General features: G+C 39.2%; 2 protein-coding genes across 6 annotated transcripts in view; one reads left to right on the top strand and one right to left on the bottom strand.

The window, feature by feature from the left end:
* Positions 1-95: 95 nt before the first annotated feature.
* On the top strand, positions 96-15,252 carry cc2d1b (coiled-coil and C2 domain containing 1B). Of its 2 annotated transcripts, none has more exons than XM_028471960.1 (26): positions 96-197; positions 468-537; positions 623-761; positions 1,943-2,046; positions 2,224-2,337; positions 2,634-2,774; positions 4,147-4,456; positions 4,764-4,882; positions 5,189-5,267; positions 5,420-5,500; positions 5,671-5,807; positions 5,904-5,976; positions 7,082-7,209; positions 7,276-7,405; positions 7,505-7,674; positions 7,859-7,984; positions 9,605-9,663; positions 9,759-9,875; positions 10,166-10,239; positions 10,458-10,516; positions 10,616-10,667; positions 10,791-10,890; positions 12,219-12,309; positions 12,399-12,521; positions 12,619-12,661; positions 14,148-15,252. In XM_028471960.1, exons 2-25 carry the CDS (start codon positions 478-480, stop codon positions 12,622-12,624), a joined length of 2,592 nt encoding a protein of 863 aa, XP_028327761.1. In that variant the 5' UTR covers positions 96-197; positions 468-477; the 3' UTR covers positions 12,625-12,661; positions 14,148-15,252. The 2 variants fall into 2 exon arrangements, with proteins under 2 accessions (XP_028327761.1, XP_028327760.1); XM_028471959.1 differs by having other exon boundaries at positions 7,502-7,674.
* A 1,393-nt stretch (positions 15,253-16,645) lies between these two features.
* The window catches only part of zfyve9a (zinc finger, FYVE domain containing 9a), a 36,298-nt gene continuing 27,153 nt past the window's right edge, over positions 16,646-25,790 (bottom strand). For all 4 annotated transcript variants that reach the window (XM_028471954.1, XM_028471958.1, XM_028471956.1 and 1 more), the window contains exons 12-19: positions 25,211-25,293; positions 24,999-25,103; positions 23,000-23,150; positions 22,833-22,913; positions 21,456-21,618; positions 20,831-20,936; positions 20,535-20,711; positions 16,646-18,123 (exon numbers count right to left, since the gene is read on the bottom strand). In XM_028471954.1, coding sequence (XP_028327755.1) covers positions 17,962-18,123; positions 20,535-20,711; positions 20,831-20,936; positions 21,456-21,618; positions 22,833-22,913; positions 23,000-23,150; positions 24,999-25,103; positions 25,211-25,293 — 1,028 coding nt within the window. In that variant the 3' untranslated portion in view covers positions 16,646-17,961. The remainder of the gene's footprint in view (positions 18,124-20,534; positions 20,712-20,830; positions 20,937-21,455; positions 21,619-22,832; positions 22,914-22,999; positions 23,151-24,998; positions 25,104-25,210; positions 25,294-25,790) is intronic.

Below are 25,790 nucleotides of genomic sequence, written 5' to 3'. Positions count from 1 at the left end.
CACCATAAACTCTGAACTGAAATTAGAAACCCTATTTGTGTCCTGAAAGACAAAGCGCAGGGATTTCAATGTTTACACTTTTATGTTCGGTTCCTTGACGCGCATGCGCAGTCTTAATAAGTTCCTCACCATGGTAAACCATTCGCTGAGAGGGAAGTAAACGCCTGAAAACTGCCCTCTGAACAGCTGGACGGAAGGTACTGACACTGACACATACTTACACGGACGCACACCGCTGTCACGGTGGAGTGTTAACCTCAGTGACACACACAGCAGCCCGTTGTTTAACTAACTTTACGAGTTGGAGCTGAGGTTAGCTTAGGCTAGCTTGGCTAACGTCACTGTTATTACGGTGTGTGTGTGTGTTTGGGAGCCACCTGACAACCACTCACATGATCTATCTTAGCCCCTGCTGTCAACAGGCTTCAAATTAACTCTTAACTCTGTGTCTGTGTGTTTTCTTTCAGTTTTTGAACCATGTTTGGGAAGAAGAGGGCTCCTCAGCCCAGGGGCCAGGGCGCTGCTGCAGCCAAACAGGTAGAAATGATAAATAACCACAATAACCTGAACACCATCTCCCATGAAACTCTCTGATAGTTTTAACCTGACTGGCTGCTTCCAGATGGGCCTGTTCATGGACCCTGAGGAGATGATGATGGGTGAGGAGGAGAATCTTGATGATCCAGACCTGGAGGCAGAACTTGCTGCACTCACTGGAAATCAAGCTGGTCCTGCAGCACGAGCCAAGAAGAAAGGGAAAAGTGAGGACAACACAACACACTTTCTTAAGAACCCTCCAAATGCATCCCCTAGGAGATTATTGACACACTTCATGAACCCTGAGAAAACATAGAACATGTGTGAGGTGCTGTTTCTACTCACAACCTACGTATTATTAGTGTTTTCCTAAACAATGTTTATGCTTTTAATGTTTCTCTGCTGCTTTTTGGCTTATCTGCCCATTCACTTTACTCCTTGGTTCATCAAAGGTTGGTAACAATTAGGGGTGTGCATTACCATGTATCTGATGATACGATACAAGATTTGCATGTCACAATTTGCGCTACATCCCAATACTACAATACGATAGACATGGCGATATATTGCACTATCAATAATTACAAATTTCACCTTTACAATTAGAATTACAGAGCAATATTCTATAACGTATCACAAACCCAGTGCAATAACTAACACTAATCCTGTGACAGCATCCCTTTATCACTGTTTTAAATGTGTGTTTTTATACCGTTTTATTGTGTTTTTATGCTTTTATTTTTAAAGTTAGAAGTCTATCCTTGTGTGAATCATTTTGTTCTTTGTATGCACCTATGGTGTGTATGTATGAATGACAATAACACTATCTATCTATCTACAAAATGTTATGAAATACAATTAAAAAAAAAAAAAAAAAAAACTATTTTAAACTTGCGACAACACATAAATGGTAACTGTAATTCAAGAACCAATATCAAAAACAAGTGGTATGTTCATCTAACAAGTTTAACTTTTGCTTCTACAACATATTCTGATTCTGTTAAGAAAAAAAAAAAGAGAAAGTAACCGTATACATCTATAAAAGGGCCCTGTATGATTTATGAAAATAAAGCGCAACCAACTTCTAAGCTAAAAGTGAGGTAGTTGAACAAGGTGGTTCACTGACACCTAGTGACCGGTAATTTACGTGCTTTACATAAGTTAGTGCAATTCAATGTTTTTTTGATCAAAAAATTTTTTTCTTACACCCTAACATTCACAGAGATTAACTTCAAACAAACACAGATCCAAGCAATTAATTCCCAGACTCCTCACTGAATGACAGTACTGCATGTTGCAGTGTTTTATAATAAGCCTTAATGACGAGTTTTTCATGTCATCATATCTGGAGACAAGACGAATGAGGTCGGCTCACGAGTTCTTATATATTCATTACATTTTGCAGGTCCGGTGCCTATGGAAGACATTGCAAAAATGGCCGACGAGTGCATGAGAGACGTAGATGATGATGATGATGATGACAATGTCGAAGACGATGAGGATCTTTTGGTTGGTGCACCAATAAGTATACATATTTGTTTTTTTATAAACAGTTTATTAAACATAATTGATTTTTGCTGTAACTAACGTTGTAGCGTTTTAAAAAGGAGAAATAAAGCACTTGTCTGTGTTTGCATGTTTTTTTACATATCGTTTACATATTCTTTGATCTTGTTTCCTCGTCAGGCTGAGCTGCAGGAAGTGGTGGGTGATGAAGAACCTGAGGAAGACGTAACTACATCCTCCACGTCCTCTAGCACTGCCGAGCCCCCGCAAGCGAAAACGCCCGAGTCGCCAACGGTAAATGTAGCTGCAGCATGTGCTACAACTGACTCATTCACAGAATCATGACAATGTATTTCTTAGAAAGGTAAATAGAAATAACAAATGAAAATAAAAGAAAGAGTTGAGGAAATATTTTAATAAATACACAACATCCTTAATAATATCTTTATCCTTTTCTTAATTTTTTTTGTTAAACATTTCATTTATTTATGTTTCTAAGTTCAAACATACACACCTTACTCTTCACATGTACGAATAGCTGCTGTGAGTTAACATCTGTCTCCGCACATTGTTGTTTTTGGGGTAAACAGGAAGTGACGGTCTCCACAGCAACGCCTGGCAGCCTCCAGTACACCCTGGAGAGCAGAGTGACCGTGTATAAGATGGCTCTGCAGAACGCCAAGACAGCAGGGGAGACCTCGAAAGCCAGGAGATATGATCGTGGACTAAAGGTTGCACACACACTCACACACATGCCAGCACGCACACACCAGATAACAAGGTTGTAGGTCTTGTTGTCACTTTTTTAATCATTTCACTAGTTTCAAGTAAGCCAGTGTTTTTCAACCTTGGGGTCACCTGAAGTATCTAGTAATTGGTAAACAAAAAAAAAAAAACATAGATTAAAAAAAAATTAGATTTTTAAATATTTTCAATAATGATTCTTTTTTTAAACACATCACACACACAATGAATATCAAATAACTGTACTATACTTAAACTTTCTAGTTAAATTAAAATGCAGTATAAAAATAACTTCTAGAAGAATTAAAAATGACTCTGGGTCGCCAGACATTTGTGATATCAAAATGGGGTCACGACCTGAAAAAGGTTGGAAACCTCTGAAGTAAGCAAAGGAGTTAAGGTTTTTGTTGTTGTTTTTATTAGGCTTTACACGAACAGGATTTTTGGGCCAGTCACTGATCAGTGAGTTTAAAAAAAACGATCAAGACCCTCTTAATTAATTTAGCTTTTAGCGAATTATTTAATCGTTTTAGGATTGTTGTCATGTTTTATAGTTTTAGGATCGTTATCTTTTATTTTGTTTTCATAGTTTTAGGATCAACTTTTATGATGTTTTTATAGTTTTAGAATGACCTTTTATTTTGTGGTCTTTTATGTTATTTTTCATAGTTTTAGGAGTATCTTTTAGGATTACTATCCCAGTGTTTCCTCTGCACTAGGGGCTGTGATGGGCCGTGGCTAGTGGTGCTGTCTGTATCGTGGCCCACAGTGTTGGTGAATGGCTTTTGCTATTTTGCTGGACTGGAGGCTCTGTCTTGCCTGTTTTATCATTTCATTTACACTAAAGAGTTGTTTGCTTTATGTGACACGGCTTTATTTCACTCACATTTGTGCACAAAGGTGTAAAACTATGAGCTAATGGCAATAATGTTTCTTGGTTGGAGCGAAGCGGCTGAGCACCAGACTTTTTCCCCGTCTACTGGCTCTGAAAGCGGGGGCAGCGTCTGCTGTTAGTGCCTGTGTGTGTGTTTGTGTGTCAGCGTGCAAAATATCGTCCAATCTGATATCGGTGATAGATTTTTAGGATTATTTCCACTGTTTGAAGGCATAGTTGTTGCCAAAAAAGTACTTCATTATTTTATTAAATATTTAACAAATTATTCAAAGATCCTTTCTACATTCTCACCTTTGCCGTTTTATTTTGAAAAGGCTTTTACAAAACAAATTTAATGTTATTGCAGCAAATGTTTTTGAACTTGGTAATCTTTGAATCTGGTATCAATGTTTAATAGAAAACCTGTAGGAAAGCAGTACACGTTTTTAATCACTCATTTCTCTGTCTACTGTCGCTCTTTACAGACGTTACAGTCGATGTTGGCGGCTGTGAAAAAAGGCCGTCCTGTAAACGAGGCAGAGATCCCACCGCTCGTTGCCACTGGAGCCCCCAGCGCTGATACTAAGCCTCCTGTTCCAGCCCGACCTGCTCCCCCTGTGCCTTCACCTCCTCTGCCTACGCAGCACAAAGTGACCACGCCTCCACCTCCTGTGCCTGTCATCGTCACAGTCAGCAGTGAAGAGCAGCAGGCATCCTCTGTGACTCCGCCCACACTGAGTAGCCCCTCGCCTGTGGAGGAATCCAACGTCCTTTCACCAACTGGTCCGACTGATGGTCAGTCTGAATCGCACCAGTACACTTTGTTTCTGCTGTTGCTGTCAAATATATTGTGTATTTTTTTTTTTTTTTTAACCTGAAAAGTGACTAATCACCAGAGTTTGAAGAAAGCTAATTTTATTTTTTACATTCTGACTCAACCAAAGGATCTAAGCAAACTTTCTAATATTTGTAAATAGGATCTAAACTAGTGAACAAAGTGAGCAGCTAATCGTAAATGACCAAGTTAGACCTTCTACACGTGTGATAAACTTGCAGATTTTTTAATGAATGAATGAATTTTATTTTTTTAATGAATCTGCAGCAACTGAGAAGACCAAGCAGATGCTTTTGGAGCGACAGAAAGAATACAAGGTGGCAGCCTTGACAGCAAAGAAACAAGGAGATGTGGGACAAGCAAAGCTCTACTTCATCACGAGTAAAGTGAGTCAAATGATTCAAAGTTGGAGCAAAAGCTACGTTTCTTGTGCAGCTTTTCTGTCCCAACATTGTTTTTGTGTGTTTAATAAAGTTTTAGTTTTGATTGAAACGGATCTAAAATAAATATAGCTAAAGTTGTAAGCAGCATTTAATGCAGTGTTGCAGCTGCATGAATGCTTTCATTTTGTGTTTTTTTACTCAACGTCAAAGTTCTAACATCACAACAAAAGTCATATTTTGCTAAAATGTGAGCTTGTTGCTACACCAGCAGCATGAAGAATGTCAGCTAATACCTGAAAATTGTTGCAGAGGTTTGATACCGTGATTGAAGCTTTGGAGAAAGGACAGGCTGTCGACCTGAGCAACCTTCCTCCATCTCCTGCAAAGAGTGAGGATCGACCATCAAATGCACTCCAGAATTCATCCTACACATTTTTAGAAACACAAAAATATTTTCGATCAGCAATTTAAAGGTTGCGTGCTGTGAAATTGTTACAAGACAACATGTGTTTGCGCTGATATGTTGCGTATGTGTTGAAGGTGCAGCAGGAAGCTCTGCAGCAGTGAAACCACCTTCTGATCAAAGCGCGCAGTCTTCCTCACCAGCTGCAGAAGCTCCAGGTAGGAGTCAATCTAAAATGTCATAGAACTGTGCAGAGAAGTATGAGAGCTGTTTATTAAATATGATGTTTAGCACGTCTTAGTACAGAAATGTTGTCTGTGTGTGTGTATGCGTGCGTGTTTTGTAAAGTCTATGTGGGAATTCTGAGCATTTTGTGTGCTCCTTTCAGCCCCAGCAGCACCTGCAGCTCCCAGAGACGTCCTCGAGGCACTCGAACAGAGACGAGCCAAGTATGTGGAAACGTCCACTCAGGCCAAAGCCAGCGGAGATGATCGCAAAGCTCGAATGCACGACCGCATTGCCAAAGTACTGAGAGACTGAGAATCCACTTTTCCAGCTGCAATTTCTCTATTTAACTCAAACTCATTGATTGAACTTGTTTCTACTTTCTATTTACTACAGCAATACCAGAGCGCCATCCGTACTCATAAACTAGGAAAACCTGTCAACTTCGATGAGCTGCCTGTTCCCCCTGGTGAGACGTTTAACTCCAACTGAGGCCTTTAGGGCTGTTGTGGTAACAAACAAACTAGGGCTGGTTAATCAGACCAATTTCCTTATTCAATTGAGGTCTCGATTCGATTACAATCCAATTTTTGATTATTAACAATTATCGATTCGATTTTCGCTTATTGCTGATTATCGATCTTCCATTTAACATCAGCTGCTGAATTATTGGACCTCACAGAACCTACAGTATTCTATAGTGTAACTCATATGTGTCAAACTCAAGGCCCGGGGACCAAATCATGCCCTTTAGAGCAGCGATTCTCAACTGGTGGGTCGTGGACAGCTAGTCTAAAATAAATACTTAAAGTATTTCATGTTGGACTTGTCTTTTAATTTGAAAGAAACTTTCCTTTTGACAGGAATGCTGTGAAATGCATGTTGCACAGGAAAAAATTTAGATTTATGTTTAAAAAAAAAAAATGTTTTCAACAGCTATTTTAGAAAAACTAAATTTGTTTGGTTGAATTAAAAAAAGTGAGTCGCGATTTATTGACCGTTGCAAAATGTGGGTCCCAGGGTGAGACCAGTTTAGAACCCCTGCTTTAGAGCCTCCAATTCGACCCGCAGCAGAAGGCAAAGAAGTTGCCAACAAATTCAGTTGTAAATATTTCCGCTAGACATCTCCATCTCCTTTTCCCAAAGTCCTGCAATTTTCTTCAAATTATTCCACAAAATTTCCCCAAATTACATAAAAATGGGTGACAAAATCAAATCAAATGAATTGAATAGAAGATCCTGCAGGGATTGATATGTGTCACTTATTGCTTTAATATGATCAGTGCCTTAAATATTTTATAATTTTTTATATACGCGGAAGTGCAAACTAGAGCACAATAATGATTGAACTGCATATATTCCCATCTGAAAAGTCCATATTTGGCCCCTGAACTAAAACAAGTTTGACACCCCTGGTGTAATTAAAATATCAAAATAAGGTATTTTATATGTACATAAATGCACATAAATAATACATTTTTGGAAACTTAAGATTTGTTTTCACCACTCCTAAAACAAACGATAAACCAGTCTGTAGCTGTGCACAGGTTTTGAATAGAAACATTTCCTCCCAGGGTTCCCACCAATCCCTGGCCAGAAGGCCACTGGAGCCGAGCAGGGCCTCATCGCTGCTCTGCAGACGGCCGACCAGCTCGCCTCAACCGACTTATCAAAAGTTGCAGATGAAGAGGAAAACGAAGAGGTGCAGCACCTTTGTCAAAGTACTTCTTTTTTGATTTGTTGATACAGAACTTTGTTTCTCTTGTAGGTAAAACCAGTCGTCCCAGCAGAGCCTAAGAAGCCTCTGTTAGACGTTCCCACTAAGGGCCAGGGACGAAGACGATCTCATTCAGCTTCACCAGAAAGAACAACGGCTAAGGAAGGTGTTTCCCAAACAGGTCAGTTTAATGTAATCCTCAGTTTTAGAGAGAAGTCCATCCAGTCTTTCACAGGGATTTTTCAGTCAGTCTTTACGTTTCATGTTCACCCTCCAGCAGCCCAGCAGCTGGACTTCCTGGAGAGTCGGAGGAAGCAGTACATGAAGGCGGCTCTGCAGGCAAAGCACAAGAACGACATGGAGCAGGCCAAGGCTTTACTGCGCACTGCCAAGGGTCTGGATCCAATGATCGAAGCGGCACGCAGCGGCAGATCAGTGGACATCAGCACAGTGAGCACATCTGATTTACTCTGAACGTCCAAGTTTATTTACACACAGGCATTAGTTAGAAGAAGTTTATAGATTCGTAATTAGGTCAAAGTAAGGCTCAATGCACTGATTGTATTTATCTGTATACATGTATTGCTTTAAACATTGATATCAGTGATGTCACTCCTCTATGCTGGAACTAAAGGTGCCGTCGCCCCCTGGTGATGAGGATGAGGACTTCGTTGTGGTCCATCACAATGATGTCGCGATTTCAGAGAAAGCTGAGAAAGTTTACTCACAGCTGACCAAGATACTCAAAGAGCAGTATGAGGTAAAAAGAAAACTGTTGACTCAATTGTTGCGTTCGAAATGGCATACTCCGTACTATGCACTACAAACTCATTGAGTATACAGTAGTCCCTCGTTTATCGCCGTGGTTACGTTCTAAGAATAACCCGCAATAAGCAAAATCCGCGAAGTAGTCAGTTTTATTTTTTTACAATTATTATACATGTTTTAAGGCTGTAAAACCCCTCACCACACACTTTATACACTTTTCTCAGACAGGAATTAACATTTCTCTCTTGTTTAAACATTCAAAGTTCAAACCTTCATAGATTTTAAAACATAAATCTGTTTTCAAACATACAACACAGCAGAGACACAATGCTAGCGATCAGACATTGACGCCGAACGCATTCAGTCTTTGTTGACGATGACGTCAGGCCGTCAACACGGACACCAGTCTGTTCACCCATTTAACCATGGAGTAGAAGCTGTGTGTGACCACCTGGAGCTGTATGACATGGCCTTTATAACTGGGACCGAACTAGGAAGAATTAGGTGTGGAGGTGAATCAGCGAGGAGGTGGTAGTAGCAGGTAAAAGTTCTCTCTGTAGCACTGAGCTAGGTTAGTATTAGCCGCTAATCACACCGGCTTTTTTCACTGGTGGTTTATGTCTATGAGAGGAGAAAAAGGAGTGCAGCTCCTCGCTTCAACAGGCAGTGAAACTCACTGAGTTGGATGTGTCGCTGGTGGGTGAACGCAGCATTAGCCAATCAGGACGTAGAGAACAATGTGCGTTCATACGCTGTAAAAAAAAAAAATGCATCCAAAATTGTACTGTTAAAAAATCCGCGAAACACAGAGGCCGCGAAAAGGTGAACCGCGTTATAGCGAGGGACTACTGTATACCAGGGGTGTCCAAAACTAAACATTTACATTGCAGTGCATGAAATTAAATATGCCAATTACATAACTGTGGAAAATAAACACTTAAAGTAGTTTAAAATTGAAGATCACTTTTCTTTTTTGTGTTTCATGGCATAAAATTATGAAACATCTTAATGTCTTGAAAGACATTTAGTGCAATATAAATTAACAAAATGGGGGACAACATACCCCACCTTTACGATCAAAACACTACATTTTCCCTGCCTTGAACAATCCTTTAAATCTCGACAAAAATAATGCAATGGAAAATCAGCTTTTTCTTATAAATCACGGTACAGTACTGTATTACATTAACGTTAATATTTTAAAAAATATGAAAAAATAATTTCTTATATGGGCAGCGAGCCAAAACTAATTGCTTGCGGGCAGTTGAGTATGACTAGTGTGCCCACCATACAAACTTTTATTGTCCCAATATGCTGTAGTATACATCTGGGTATCTCTCACATACTCAGTCTTTCCATACTAATGTGAACGCACTACATACTCATTTTGACGTCAAACTTTGTCCTGATCTTCCAGCCATTTTAGAAGCTAAGCAAGTGTTCTGGTCTCCTTACTCATTGCCTTTGTGGATAATTGAATTATATGTAGTTAAAAGCATATATCCCTACTGTAATGTGAAGTATAAATAAAAACCTCATTGGTATTGAAGATGCTGAACACAGTCAGTGTTTGTAACAATGACTTTTCTGCCTTTGTTTCTGTTCATTTAAGAAATGTTTGACTCACTCCAAGCAGTTCACACACCTGGGAAACGTTGCAGAAACGACAAAGTAGGTTTTACTCACAACCTCGGTCAAAAGTCACTGTTAGAAACTTTCACTTTAAGTTAAATCCCTCTTCATTTTTTGGGGGGTTGTTTTTGCAGGTTTGAAAAAATGGCTGAAAGCTGCAAAAAGAGTTTGGAGCTTCTGAAACTGTCCGAGTCAAAAGGTCTTCCTCCTCCTCCTCATCACTTTGAGGAGAGGTCGTTCTGTACTGTCGGGTGAGCACGTGACACTGTTTTTGGTTCGTTAGTCAAAAGTTGATGCAATAAGAGTGAGAATGTATTTCTGATGTACATTCCTCTGAAAACTAAACATTTAGATTAAGAAGTCATCATCAGGGATCACGATTAGAATAAACAAAAGCTTTATATTTTGTGTGTCTTATTCCAACCCTTAGTTCATCTTTTTTTATTTTAACTTTTGTTACCAACACAGATGATAAAAATATTCCTTCCATCTGTAAATGTGACGCTGTAACACAATAATATTGATCTTTTTTGCATTAAAGGATATTTCCAGAGCTGAGCAGCACGGACATGGTTGTCGTCATTGTAAAAGCAATGAATCTTCCTGCTCCCAGCGGTAAATACTTGTTAATAGATCTACACAATTGTTTTTGCCTCTCTGATGTGAGCAGATATTAAAGAGTATTACTATAACCTTTTATTCTCAAAATCTGTACATTGGTTGTTTTAATTGATCAAAAGTATCATGACTTTATTGCACAAAAGTGGTTTTCTTTTCTCCTGAATTCAGTTTAATTCTAGTCTTTAAATCCCACTTTCTCATACACTTTTCAGGAATTCAAACCAATGATTTGGACGCTTACGTCAAATTTGACTTTCCTTATCCAAGCTCGGTGAGAGCCTCAAACTGCACCTTGTCCTTGTGTTCTCAGGCTGCTCTGATTTACTCCCAATGAAGATACTTTATCTTTCCATTTCTGTCTTTCCTCCAGGAGCAACCTCAGAAACACAAAACCACCGTCATCAAGAACACAAACTCTCCAGGTGAGAGGCTGTAATGTATCACCTGTAAAACGTATTGATGTGTAAAGCTTGTTAAGATGCTTTTTTTTAAGAATTCCAACTGCCAATGAAGTTGTTTTTGTGTTTTTTTTCTTCCCACATCAGAGTATAATCAAAGCTTCACGCTGTCGATCAACCGTAATCACAGAGGTTTTAGGAGAGTGGTGACGTCAAAAGGCCTAAAGCTGGAGCTGCTGCACAAAGGGTGAGTTTTTGCTGCAGCTACTGAGCACAGATGAAGGGTTTACGACTAGAAATTAGGCCAAATTTTACAACTTTAGTTTATTAAGTTGCTCTTTGTAGCACTCGCCCCGTGATGCAGGAGTGTAAGTCTTTCCACTTCCTGTCAGCAGTTTAAATGTTTGCTTTTACTTGGATAATGTGACCGTCAATTATAATTAGGGGTGTCCCGATCCGATATCGGTCCGATATTAGCCTGAAAATGAATATCGGATTCAAATTTCCAGATTTTCTGGATTTTTTTTTTTTTTTACAATTCATTTTTAATTTATTTTATTCAATTGTAGAATACTGTAAATATTATATTGAAGGTTAGAATGTATTTAACCAATTAGTTAATAATAAATGGGTCAGTTTTTCTCATCCCTACTGTTGCTGACTATTGTTCTCTGTTTGAGTAACGTCACTTGATCAAGCCTTTTATAACATTCCACACTAGAAAATAAGTAATTATTATTTTTTTATTAAATAAAAGAGAGAAAAAAAATAAATTACAAAAAAATTAAAAAAAGTATGTATGATTCATGCTGATACCGGATTAATATCGGTATCGGCCGATACGCAAGGCTGCAATATCGGTATCATATCTGAAATGAAAAAGTTGTATCGGGACATCCCTAATTATAATTGTAATTGCTTAAATGATAATTAATTACAATTATGGTGTAGTTATAATTGTAATTGGCATGAAAATTCTATTAAAAACTGTTAATTTACAATTGAATTAATTGCAAACCTGGAGAACCATGTTACAGTTCAATGGCTTACACATACATAGTTAACAATTATTAAAATATGTTTCATATACAGTTTTCCCACTAGCTGTCCATTCTATTCAAAAGAATTTTACCATTTAAAAATAATTAATCATTAAATCGAGGGGTATAGTGACAGGTAAAAGGCTCAGACGCCCACACCAAAAATATTAATACCAATATTTTCATGGATTAGGAAGCCTAACAAGGTAACCAAGAGATGTAAAAACAGATGATAGATAATATTTTTTAGTGTATTTTACAGCTGATTTAAGACCTGGGGTTAAAACTGAGCCGTTATCATAAGAGATGCTAACAGAAAGCTAACACAAGAGGAAGGACAAGTTTTATGGGGTGGTTTAGTTCAAGCTTAGATAATTGTGATTAATTTAATTTGAACTTTAGTAAAATAATAATTTTAATTGGAATTGGAAATTGCTGGTCACTGTAATCATAAATAAGTTGTAATTGAAGACCTAATTGACACCAACCCTGATGCGTTAATACTTAATGGACCTGTATCTGTGTCGTCTCACAGTGGTTTCCTGCGTAGCGACAAGCCAATCGGAACGGCGCTGGTGAAGCTGGACAAACTGGAGTCTCAGAGTGAAATCAGGGAGATCGTCGAGGTAAGAAGTGCACACGAGGAGAAGGAATCCACGCTCCACTGATGAACACGAACCGAGAGCTTCAGCAGTAAACGTGTCTGTGGCTTCAGGTGATAGACGGACGCAAACGCACCGGCGGTCGCGTGGAGGTGAAGGTGCGTCTGCGGGAGCCTCTGAGTGGACAGGACGTGCAGAAGAGCACAGAGCGCTGGCTGGTGATCGACTCATCACAGGTAAAAACCAACAACCTCAGATCCCTCCATCTGTTACTATGGAAACATTCATTGTGCTGTGATCAGCTAAAGATGTTTGTTCATATTCTCTCCAAAGGCATAGACACTACTGCACAATGGATAAAATCACATGGATTCAGGTAAATTACGCAGACACTTTGTATCAACCTAAACAGGATAAATACAGTATGCTACAGTTTGGTAGATATAACAAGAGACAAAAGTAGAAGGAAAACTAGATTTTATGTTTGATTAATGAAAATGGTTCAAAGCAACTCTTTCAAATAATCTGCTCCTGACTGTCTACACCACGTGTCAAACTCATGGCTCGGGGGCCAAATCTGGCCCTTTGGAGCATCCATTTCGGCCCGCAGGAGAAAGTAAAATTGACAAAGAAAACATGAATCACTGTGTAAATGAAACTCAACAATGTTTTTAGGAGCTCACAGTATCGCATGATTGCAGTCATTTTTAATGCTATACTGTTAGAAAAACTCAAAATTCTTACATTTTCCTCAAATTATTACTTAATATTTCCCTTAATTAAATAGAAATTGGTCACAAAATCTAAAAAATGTAAAGTGTAGATCCTGTTGGGACTGATATGTCACTTATTGCTTGGATATTGTCAGTTTTTTACATGTTTCTTATGTGTTTTAACTCAATATGTCCACTGGAGGGCAGCACCATCGAGAATCGCTTCTTCAATTCCAATTTTTTTTTTTTTGCCAAAGAGGGAGCATAAATAATGCTGAGCTAGAGCAGGGGTGTCAAACTCATTTTAGTTCAGTGGCCAAAGACGGACCAGTTTGATCATTTTCAGCGGGAATACTAGTAATTTCACCCTTAATGGCCCGAGTTTGCATTTTATGTCTGACTGATGTGTAAAGTATTTAAGGCACAGACAATAGTCAAACAATAAGTGGCAGATATTCAGTCCCTGCAATAAACCTGAATTACATTTCCTTGATTTTTCTTTTTTTTTTTTAAAAACATTCTATTTAATTTTAGGGATTTTTTTGTGTAGTAATTTCAATAATTTATGATAAAAATGATTGTGAGTCCTGGTGCAAACATTGTGTAGTTTAAATGAATTTTAGTATTTGGAGTATCTGAGATAGCTACAGCAAAATGAGTTGGGTGCTCTAAAGCAGTGGTTCCTAACCTTTTTGTGCCCGAGGCCCACCAGAGGACAGGTAAAAATCACTCATCATGTACAATATCACAGGTGGCCGCAGAAGAAAGCGCTCCATTTTCCCTCTCGTTGTTTCTCTGTGACAAAGGCTGTAGGACAACAATAAGACAGTTTTAGAATTCCCACCTGCGCAAAACAGCCAAATATTGCGTTTTTTTTTTTTTTTCTTTTTAAGAATTGCACATGCACCCAACATTAAGTCTAGTTTATGTTTGACGGGCGTGGGACATGTGGGACGTTGCAAGGTGCGCGCGCCAAAAATGACGTCCCCGCACTCAGGCAGATCGTTGCAATGGTACGACTGTCACAGAATCCCACGGCACACCTGGTGAACCACTGCTCTAAAGGGCCAGATCTGGCTCCCAGGCCTTGAGTTGCCATTCACTGCAGTTTGTTGAGTTGAATGCGACTGACGGCTGTTTGTTTTCTAGATGAGGACACAACGCAGAAGGAACCAGAGGTTTAGAATCATCAGTTTGTCTGAACTCAAGTTTAACGAGACGACGATGGTGATGATGGTGAAAGCTACTGCTCTGAGGTACTTCCTCTGCAACGTGTGAGGAGTTCACCTGGTTCCTGTGCCTAACATAGCTTTAGGTCATTTATATTTATATATGTAGGTGGAGGTTTGTGCTGCTTCAGGAGCTGCAGCGATGCACTAATACCAAAGTAATCACTGTTGCTGTAAAAAAAACAAAACAAATAAATGCTGCGTATTTGACATCAGCTGCTGTCAGTCAGTGGAGGGCGTGGCTTCTGTTCTCTCGTTTACACACAGGTGGTTTGTGATTATGTCAGGGTAGGTGGGGCAGTCGCCTCATTTAAAATGAGTTTGCCAAGAATTAATGAGGCTGCTAAAGGTGTGTGTGGCCCTTTAAAAAAAGCCTTCTTTACACTGTAGAACTAACCAATCAGAGGAGTTGAGTAGTTGCTGTTTTAAGGCTCAAAAGCAAAATGAAGCTCATACAATTTGTCCTTAAACAAAAACTATATATAATTATGCATATCTGATTTGACTTGTAAAAGATTTAGCAGCCTGGTTTATGCTAACCGTACATTTGCCTAAAAACGTATTCCTTGAGTGGAAACTGACGTGTTGTGTGTTTCAAAGGGCCAGTTTAGCTTATATAACTGTTTCCATGGTACAGAGAACTGTCTCTGATTTATCAGCTCATAACTTTCTTCTGATGTTCAGATAACAGAGCTAATGTTTGCTTTGCAAGGACATACCCATGTTATTATTGTATAATGTCTTTTCCTGCTTCTTATGGCTGTACAAAAAAAAAAAAAAAAAAAAAAAAATCAAGCTATTGAAGAGTTTTAAAAATTAAATTAATTAAAAATTGTTAAAAAATAAATATATCTACTTTTCCTGCTGGAATTTGTTTTTTTAAGTTCACAATTTATCCTCCAGGATTGAGACTGTTGACAATAGAATGTTTGCAACGAAAATGGAATTTTCTCCTCATTTACATGTAAAAATAATGAAGAAAATGTATCTGTAAATGATATCAAATAAAATTTGCTATAATTGAATATGTTCTCAAATATTGACACGTTTTTGTATCGGGCGGCGATTGTAAAGTTGCACGTTAAAATAAACGGCAACATTTACAGCAATGTTTAGATATATTTACTTTTCTTGTGTAAAAATACGTCAATTTTAAATCTAAATGTTTAATGTAAATCTAAATATCACGGGTGAAATTAAATATTTAGCTAATATGCAAATCCACTGGAAGTACCAAAATAAAAGCTCATTGATGCGAACGAGTGCTATTCACAGTCTATTCAGATGGAGAGATTATGCTCCACATTTAGATTTAACTGGAACATTTAGATGTATAACACTGACATTTTTATGAGAAAAGTAAATATCTTAAATTTCTCAAACATTGCTGTAAATCAAATTTCATACGTTTTTTTTTTTTTAAACATGGTTTGTTGCTAAATGTTGCTGTTTATTTTAGCATGTGCAACGTTACAATCACCGCCCCATAGGTTTGTCTTTTATTTCCTGCCCTACTGTGAGCGTATATTGGCCCTATAAAACTACAACAGTGCAATAAAGGCAACTCCTTCACCAGGTGGATTTTAGCTGTGTCATGGTCTTGTTTACAACTGAGTGAAAGAATGATGAGACAAATCATCACTTTTCTGCAAGTTTTTATTTTACATAAACTACAGGCCTTTTAGTCGATAAAGACTGAAATTCTCTCAAATCCATGAATGAAGCAGATCCGTTTATTTTTATTTTTTTGGTTTTTTCAAAAAAATTACTGAAAATTATTTAAAAAATAAAAAACAATATGAACAAAAAAATTCATCTAGCAACAGAAAAAAAAAAAACCCAACACATTTGGATACGGTTTCGTTTGCTCACATCTGTTCAATCTGTTTTGCATGCAGTGAAGTCGTTTTTGGATAGCATCACTGTTCAACTAAACAAATGCTACTTTTTCAGCCAAACATTGCACCTTGTTTGTTGGGATTCAGGATATATTGCACACGTAGGAAAAACACCCCAAAAACTGTTAAAAGTAAACAAAAGGAGGGAATAATAAAAATAAATTCATTAGGCTAATCTGTACAAACAGGCGTCTGGAGAAGGTCGGGCAGTGAGAAACACAGTGATTGAGCGACATCGTCTCCGGTAAAGATCACAGTAAGTTCACCCTGGAGTGGTGACCTTTGACCTCTTGTTCTGTGCTAACATGATGTAGCTACGGAGGCCTCGGAGACGCCCTGATGTGATGATGGATGATTTGAATGAAGCAGGTTTGACTGATTGTCTGGGAGGATTGTTGGTCTCCTTTCACCTTGAAGTCACAAAGCTTCTTGACGTGATCTGGTGGAGATTGTTTTTTTTCTTCTCTTTGGGTGATGCCGATGCGTCTCACCACAAACAAAAAAAATAGCTTGAGGAGTACATTCTTGGATTTGTTCTTTAGGTCCGCGTTGCTCATCAGTTTCACAAAGAAACAGTCGTCATTGATTCCAACATCTCCTGTAGAGTTTTTTTTTTTTTTTTTTTGAAGAGTTTTGATTCTGGGGACTTTGGAAGGAAACAAACGTGAGAGGGAATACATTCAGCTTCGGCCTTTTTTTCCTCAAAAAACACTGGACTTTTTGGATTTGATGCTGCTTTTCTGTAACTCTGGCCCTCGCTTTGATTCTCCTGTAAAAATGGCTTCGAATCCAGTGCACTGTTTCTGCAAGTTAATACAGTTCTTATATACTTTGTTAGATTCCATAATTATGTATATAATTCTACATTAACTCTTTGAACATGATTTAAAAAGATACTATAAACTAGGGTGAGGAAGTCATGGAGTGAATAATTGATGAGGAACTGACTCCCCTCTTCTTTTTTTCAGCTTTATGTTTAGAGTTCAATAAAGCATTTCAACCTTTTTTTGTGTAACATAAAGATGCTTTTCTGAGGTTAGAGTGACAGTTTAGCTTAACAATGGACACGTGTCACCAGTCAGCACTTGGTGGCGCTCTCTCCCTCTTCTTACTCTAACGTCATGAAGACTCGCACACAGAAATAGCCCCAAATTCCCAACTCTCCGATATCATGGCAGCCGTGCCACTCAGAGGCAGAACTCAGTGCTTCCTGGTCTGTGTGTGTGTGTGTGTGTGCGTGAGCGCAGTGAGTCGACCTGAGAAGCTACAACTACACACTGAGCTCACACAGCAGTAGGCGTGCACACTGTCCCACTATCACTATCAGCTCAGTATTGCTTTACGAGAGGATTTGAGGTGATTTGACCTGCACGTATTGAAGGAACCAGCCTCAAAATGATCATTTCAATATGCTTCTCTTTCTATGTGTGAGCCTTGAGCTTTATCATCATGAAGCTCTTCTTAAAGACTGCAGATTTAACTACAAATTAATCATATTCTCACATTTGTTCCATAGCTGTGCTGGATTTCTGACTAATGATCGGAGGCACTTAACTGCTGTGAATACAATCAATAACACTGTACTTCTACTGAACGTTTCCTGTTGGTTTATTGTTGTGAATGTGATTATTATTATTATTACAACAATCAGCTGTTTTTACTGAGCTGTCAAACATTATTTTTACTGAATCTTTGAACTTTCATTGTTCTTAGTTTTAAAACGTGTTACAGTGTGCACTCCCTACAAGCAGCAGTCAAACACACACACACACACACACACACATTGATACTGTTTGATGTATGGAGCTCAGGAGGGCTGGATGGAGGTGGAGCTCCCTAGGAGATGATCTCCAGGATGTAGAAGACCAGCTCCATGACTACAGGCCCCTCGCTCAGCTGACAGGCCCCGCTGTGGATGACGGGGATCAGAGAGCTGTCCAGGTCGCTGAGGTACTGAGGCAGCAGAGGCTGTCCGTTACTCCCCGCCAGGTAGCCCACCTGAGGAGACATCCAGGTGCTTGGTTATAGTAGTGGATGAAATTTCTTTAAACCATGTGACCACAGTGCTTTACAGGCATATGCTTCATTTCATTTAAAGGGGACATATCATGGTTTTAAATCCTTCCTTTTTACATATAAATCATACAGTTGTGGTCTATATAAAGCGGAATTGCAATGCTTGGGTCTGAATTCCTCATTATTATAGCTCCACCCCTTTTCTACCCCTTTTCTGATGTGCTTCTAAGAGCAACTCGTTTTGGTGCGGTCTCTTTAAATGCAAATGAGACACTTCATATCCCGCCCCCTCTCCAGGTTCAACTCCACCCTGCTCGGCCATTTTTGTAGTTTGATAGAAGAGATATGGCTATGTAGCGGCGCAGAAAAAGTTTATTCACACGTTATTTACACAATGTCAACAACAGAAGACTTGTCCATCCAGCTTTACTTGTTTGAGCCAGAGTCTGACCCAGCGGAGCGAGATGAAAATGAAGATGATGAACCTGCAGAACCCTAACAAGTGAGCTAACACAAGCAGCGAGCTAACGTCACGAAATGCATTTTAATACAGTCTTTTCGGAGACAAAAAGGGCAAAATGAAATGACAAATGAAAACTTTAGACTTAAATTAAATCACGTAGGCCATATCATCAAGGATCTAAAACGAGCACACAGCGCTAACATATGAAGACGGTGCAACTGCTAATGCTAACAAAACAATGACAGGGACGTCTTATCATCACACTTTTTAGCGTTATTTACAGCTTACCGAAGTGCTCTGTTCGTCGTCTCCAAAGATAGAAGGAATTGAACCCTCAATCAGACAAAGTCTTTTGGCAAATCCTTCTTTATACTGGCGGAGGTTGCTGAAGCAGTCATCCTCGAAGTGCTGCGCGCACACAAAAATGACCTTACCCACAGATGTGGGTACATTTCTGTAAAAAATAAAACTCAACCAGGCACTTCGAAAAGGTTTTGATGCTGGGAGACGTTGTAATGAAGTGTGTGGGTTACTACATCCAACAACCAAACATTTTGATTTCTCCTCTCGTAACTTCTGCATCCTTGAGCTTGGACTACAAAATAAAAGCGAGAAATAAAAATGGCGGATTGCTCGAAGTGTTGGGCCTGGAGTCGATGTCCAAGTTTGGCAGTTCCGCTGACGTTATTGTTCAATAAACGTAATAGAGAATCAAAAAATCGAAACAGATTGAAAAATATGACCAAAACAGAATATAAAGATATCAACGGAGCACCTGAAGAGATTAATTTGAACTTTTCTGTGCTTCTAAACAATCTAAATATACATCAAAATGCATTTAAGGGCTAAAAAAGTGGATTTAGCATGATATGTCCCCTTTAAAGAAATCCTCCACAGTTTTTACAAATGTGATCTAAAACCTTTAAAATGTATTTATTAGAAGCTATATGACAAACAAAACATTACTTTGCACCATATTTGTTTATTAACTTTTTAAAAAATGGGTTTTAGGGCCTGTATTCCGTAATTGATGACATCACACAGTCCCAGTTGCCTGTAAACATCCCATTGTTTTCTATTGGAGTGAAATATTCAACCTGCTCTTCAGTCAAAATTCCAAGTTATGCTGCTTTTGGTTGCTCTAAATAATCAGGAAAAGTTAAAGATGTCGATTTAACCCTCTTTTGTTTATGGAAAGAGGATAAAAACAGTTGTTCAACTCTGCAGTTTGGTAGTAGACAATGAAGCAGAGAAGAAGAGCTCTCCTAAGGGACCTTTACTCTCCCTTAAACAACTGTTGAAGGACTCCCACCCAAAAGGACTTCTATCCTCAGGGTTTGTGTGTCTTAAACAGTCAGTGATTTACTTGCCAACTTCAGTCACCAGAGCATCAGCTGCACACTGTTTAAGGGAGAGTAAAGGTCCCGTAGGAGAGCTCTTGTTCTCTGCTTCATTGTCTACTACCAAACTGCAGTCGGAACTGTCATCTCCTGCGGTCATAAATTATTTTTCGGGTCACAACTGTTTTTATCCACTTTCCATAAACAAAAGAGGGTAACATCAACATCTTTAACTTTTCCTGATTATTTAGAGCAACCAAAAGCAGCATAACTTGGAGTTTTGACCAAAAAAGCTGCTACATGATCTAAAAAGCAGGCCAAATGCTTCACTCCAACAGAAAGCAATGGGATTTTTACAGGAAAATGGGGCTGTGTAACGTCACCAATCATATGATTTCAAGATGATGGAATACAGGCTCTGAAACGGTAAAGTAGTCCCATTTTTAAAAGTTAGTAAAAACCAATATAATGTGTTTTGTTCAGCATCTAATAAGGACATTTCAAAGATTTTAGGCCACAATTATATAAAAAAAAAAAAAAAAAAGGATAAGTGTGACACATTGTAAAGGTGATCCCACCACGTCACCCACCTGGTCTGAGTCCAGTGTGACCCTCAGGCCCAGCTTGGCCATGCCGTCCTCCTTCAGCAGCTTCAGGTGAGGACACAGAGCCATGCAGAACGCTCGGGCCACGTTCTCTGTGAGGCGGCTGTGGTCGGCGGGGTCACTCAGACCGTTGGGTTGGTCCTCACTTTGGAGGAAAAACACCTGCACCAAGAAACAAGAGGGAGGACGGACTTTAAGGACTTTTTACTGAATAATGCACAACTTAGAAGAAATGTGATTATAATTTCAGCGACTGAAACATGATGTGAAGATGGTCGTACCTCAGTCCAGCGGATGACTTTCCCGTTTGCTTTGAACTCTGAGCCGTGGAAGATCTTGATGCTGGTGATGGACTCCATTGACTTCCCATCGATGGGACTGATGACACTAAACAGCCAAAAGGAATCAAAAGGAGTGTTTTTTTGTGAATGAGATCAGTCTGTTGTGCTGGATCAGCGAGAATCAAACCCTGTCTGAGGAGCTTTTCTCCTTCTTCTGATCACTGAGAGCCTAACATCACTGTCACAGTGGGATCTTCAAATACGTCTCTGTCCCACTTGTTCAAAACTATCCTAATGATACCCATTCTATCGTTAACTTATTTGCTTTACTTTAGTATTAGGAATGAATGTTTGCAGACCAATTTCTCTGAATCCCAGTCAAACATCAATAAACAACATTTATCAACATGTACACAGTAGAGTTTAGATCACATTGCAGCTGAAAGCATCTTTATATCTGCTTAGATGCAGTGTCTGGGCTGCCAATGGTAATTAGGTCATCCAGTATCTGATAACAGGCGTGGAGAATAGCAATGAAAGTCCTTTTAATAGATGCTGATTCCTATCTGCATCTCTAAGTGCATCATGTTCCTCTAAAAGCTTTAGCACCTCCCCCTTCTCTCACCCTTTATTGAAGTTATGGTCGTCCTCCGTCCACTGGATGTGGACCAGCTCCTGGTTATCCTCCTGCTCAGCTTTCCCACACGTGATGGTGAAGTCCTTCATGTCCCTCAGGGCTTGCCGTAGGGAGTCCATCGTCTCAGCTGTGATCTGGATCATCACACCATCTGAAGGACGTAAACACATCATCAGTGTTGTTGTTTTAAAGGGAAACTGTGAAAACCACTTTGAATACATGTTTACAAATCTCACTTTCGCACCTTAATTCATTACAACGGTTTGATTATTTCAGTAGAAGAAGAAATGTGTTGAGAACTTATGTTTGAACAAAGTTCTGACAAATGCAAATAGAGTTACACATGAATGCACATGAAAAGTCTACGTTAGAGTAAGGACATTTTCTACAGAATCTATATCAGTGGTTCCCAGGACGGATGCACTAGAACTAGCCTGGAATCCATCTTATTATCCTTCTATTATTCAGTGTTTAATAAAGGTCATTAGTCTGGAAGTGCTCACAAGACGTTTGAGTTCTGGGTGGGCTGAGTGTTTTAACACTGCTTAGTGCAGGAGATACAACGTTCTTTCTGTACGGCTGTGATTGGCTCAGTGTTTTTCAAAACGAGGAAGTGAGCAGAAACGGCACCATTACCATATCCACTCTTTTACAAAAAGTAAGGAAGTGGGTGTGGCTTATCGCCAGGCTACACATGAACGGCCTTGATGAACATGAAAGATACATATAAATTATGTATCTTTATAACTTTATTATAACTGTTCTAAAATATATGATTGCACGTTTTTTATATTGTTATGAGTTTTAAAGAAGACGTCTGTATCTCCACACACATGAACTTATAAATAAATAAAACGGGCATAAATACTGGAAAATAACCTCAATAAAATCAATATGCATTATATTGGAGATTTTAGATGCAGGCTGTTTGACTTTATTTCAGTTTTTGCTGATGTCGAACCAACATCAATAACGTATCGGGACAGCCTTAGGCTGTGTTTGAAATCGCATACTAACTTCAGTTTTATGGATCAAATGACCAGATCTTGATATTCTACTTGGTCACTTTCTCGCTTAAAATGTTTACAGAGCTTTCAAAGGTGGAGAATCAACAGAAATATTTAGCCTCAAAGTGCTTCAGGTTTTTTGTCATTTTTGTCATTTTGAAATGCATCTTGGGAAACTTGGAAGTATACATCAGTGGGAACGGTCAGATTCCTAATCATATTTATACTCAGAAGACAGTATACTGTATACTCATTGAGTTTGTAGCGCATAGTATGGATTATGCCTTTTCGAACACAGCCTTAGTCTCGGATGCAGTAATATTTCTGCATCGTTGTGAATCATTCCAACAGTTCTGACCTTCCACGATGCTGGTCTTGGCCAAGTATCCTGACGAGGCTTTCAGAGCTCCACTGAACACAAAGAAACAGGCTCCGGTAACTGGGAGCAAACAAGAGGAAAATACAGCATTAAAACCACAGACGAGGGGAATTCTTCAGGTAAGAAGCGTGACTGTGTGTCGTCACCTTTGCGTGGCTGGTGATGGATGCTGATGGCCTGCGTCTGGTAGTTTCCGTCGTCGTTCTGGACGCACACCAAGTGGGAGTCGGCCTTTTTGTTGAAGCATGCGCCCATGGCCAGCACGTGTTCGTTAGACTTGTTCATTGCCTTCATGAGCTGCAGAGACAAATACTGTGCATGAGCAATTAGGCACAGCTGTACAGGCAGAGCTAGACTTTAAAGAAGAAGCTGTCTGGCTCAGCTTAATTGCACTGGGCTTGTGGGTAAAGTTTCATTTCAAACCGGCTGGTGCTGAGATGACAGATTAGGGGGAAGCAAAATGATGCTGCAGGAATGATGTCTTTACTTTCAATGATCCCACTATTAATTGAGCTAAATCTCCAGAGTCTGTATCTCTTTGGAGCCATTCTTCTCAGATAAAACAGAAAATCTGGAGGGCTTTAGCCCCTGGCTGTGTTAAAGGGCTCTCAGCACGCTGTGGACAAACGGGCTCCATGTCACATTAGCGCGCTCCCATCTGTTACTACATCCACAGCCAAGCGCTACAACCAACACCACCCTGTCAACCAATCCCAGCCAAATAACGCTCGGCATTGTGGCGCTTCATTCATTCACACCTCTATTACAGCATCCACGTCTCAAGTGGGCAGCCCACACTGAATGTTCAGCTGCAGGAAGTCCACAGAATATCTGCAGCTCATCTAGTCAACACTGGTGCACTGATGATCAGGGAGTTTAAAGCTCTTTAACCACATACAGTATAACAATATTTCTAAACTGTACCAGTAGGTCATCCAAAATGTGTTCTCATCCACTACTGATGCCCCCACACACACTGCAAAAGTGACATTTGTGGTGTTTTCATGGATTCACAGTTGTAGCCTGGCAGATCTGTAACAACACTAGGCTAAGATGTTCACTTCTGAAACATGAGTCAGCTGAATCAATTTTTAAAAGGGATCCATGGTGTCAAACCAACAGTTGCAACTCAAAAATCAAGAAATCTACATGGCCATGATCCATGTTGCCAGTTTTTATATTTTGTCATAACTTTGGTTCTATTTAACATAGGAGCATGATCTCAATGGTGAATTATACTGTAAATTGTGCTCAGAGCAAGATCTAAGATGGATCTTAACTTGGATTCTGTTTTCCGTAGAAACATGATGTTTGTGGCAAAATGCTCTATTGTTGTATGATGAGACATCTTGGATTTTGCTCCGAGCACAATTTACGGTATTTTAAGATATATTATGGAATTCTTTGACCCTGAAAACCATACATGACTGAGATCATGCTTCTATATCAAATAGAACCAAAGTTATGACAAAATGTACAAATTGGAAATTTTTATTTTCCCTCTGATTCTGTTGCTATTACTGTCAATGCTCTTTGTATTATTACAATGCAATTGTAAACCTTGTTCAGGTTATGAACTGTAATAAAAATATTTTTTGCATGTTTGTACACTGTAAACGTATCTTAAAAAAGGAACGAAGCAGAACAGAAATTACGTCAAGCAAATGAAATAATAATAACGTAAAAACGCTTCTTAAAGAAACGTTTCAGCTTCGGCGCCATCTTTGAATTTTCCTAGGGGACTCCAAACCCCACAATGCAATGCACGGAAAGTTTCCCAAGTTCAACTCGCATGACCATTTGTCAACAAACCAATTGTTATTGGTGGATATACTTTGGAGAGGCAATTTCTAACCTTGGACAATTGTGAGTAAATCCCTATCAGAGGTTTTATGAGAGTAACATACAGGTATAGTGAATTACGTAGTTAAGCAGCTTTAAAAAAATGTTGTTTGGCAATATATTCGCTAACGTTGAACATAAACTCACGTAAGGTGTTGCATAAAGTTTACAGGATGCTTGGAAATAGACATTTAGCGTTGGCCTTTACTGTGGAACATTACGTCGTGCACCTCAAGGTTTCACAGTTTGTGCGTCACACTTTATTTTTCTGTTGCACTCGTCACTCGTCCAGCGATTGCTCACCTCGTTGTAATGATTGCTGGGGATCTTGATGCTCGTCTTCCTCACCTCCATGTCAACGACCAGCCCCTTCACCACAGGCAGCGTGTACTGGTAGTTACGAAAGTCCTGCAACAATGTGTGGATTTACTAAAGAGAACCAATAAAAAACTAAAAAACGGACACTGCATATGCAGAGCTGTTTTAAAGCTGTTTAAAAAGTCTAAAGGACTCACTGCGAGCAGATTCATGATGGTGTGCCCGGTTTCTCCAAACAGAGGCTTCCTGAAGCGAACGCTGAACAGTGGGCACGGATAAACTGCAAAACAGCACCTTCTCATCACTGCGTGTCATTTCTCTCTACATTGCATCTAAAGTCAAGCTTAATGCTGATTTAGTCCAAATTGTGCTTTTTCCTTTTGTTTCCCTCACTTGTCTGGATTTTCAGGTTATTTTCATGAAAACAGTAAATGCCTACTTTGCTGTACTTCACTCCTCCTCCTTCATGAAAACAAATGATTGCCTGAGAAACACCACAGGCTCATCAAATTCACTGAACTGTGGCAGCAAATGGCAATGTTTTCCCTGCTGCACAACAAAAGTAAAAAACAAATAAATCAGAATTTCTGTTCTTCAGCTTGTGAAACCTTTTAAATTTAGCTTTCGTTTCATCTGAAAACTAACAAAAATGATTGTGTTCACATGACGGATGCATTTCCTGGAGACTCAAGGTGTTGTGTTGATGAGCTTGGGCTGTCTGTGGCTTGGGTAATGAATTCTCTCTCTTCATGTGGGATAAAGCAGCAAGAGGCTTAG

The sequence above is a fragment of the Gouania willdenowi genome, chromosome 17 (assembly GCF_900634775.1).
Source record: "Gouania willdenowi chromosome 17, fGouWil2.1, whole genome shotgun sequence".
NCBI lineage: Eukaryota > Metazoa > Chordata > Actinopteri > Blenniiformes > Gobiesocidae > Gouania > Gouania willdenowi.
This window is presented reverse-complemented; position numbering and strand designations above follow the sequence as displayed.

Coding starts and splice junctions, on each gene's coding strand:
- cc2d1b (XM_028471959.1), top strand. CDS start 478: ATGTTTGGGAAGAAGAGGGCTCCTCAGCCCAGGGGCCAGGGCGCTGCT. Junction 7,210..7,275: donor ATGAAGAGGAAAACGAAGAG/GTGCAGCACCTT, acceptor TTTCTCTTGTAG/GTAAAACCAGTCGTCCCAGC. Junction 7,406..7,501: donor GGAAGGTGTTTCCCAAACAG/GTCAGTTTAATG, acceptor TTCACCCTCCAG/CAGCCCAGCAGCTGGACTTC.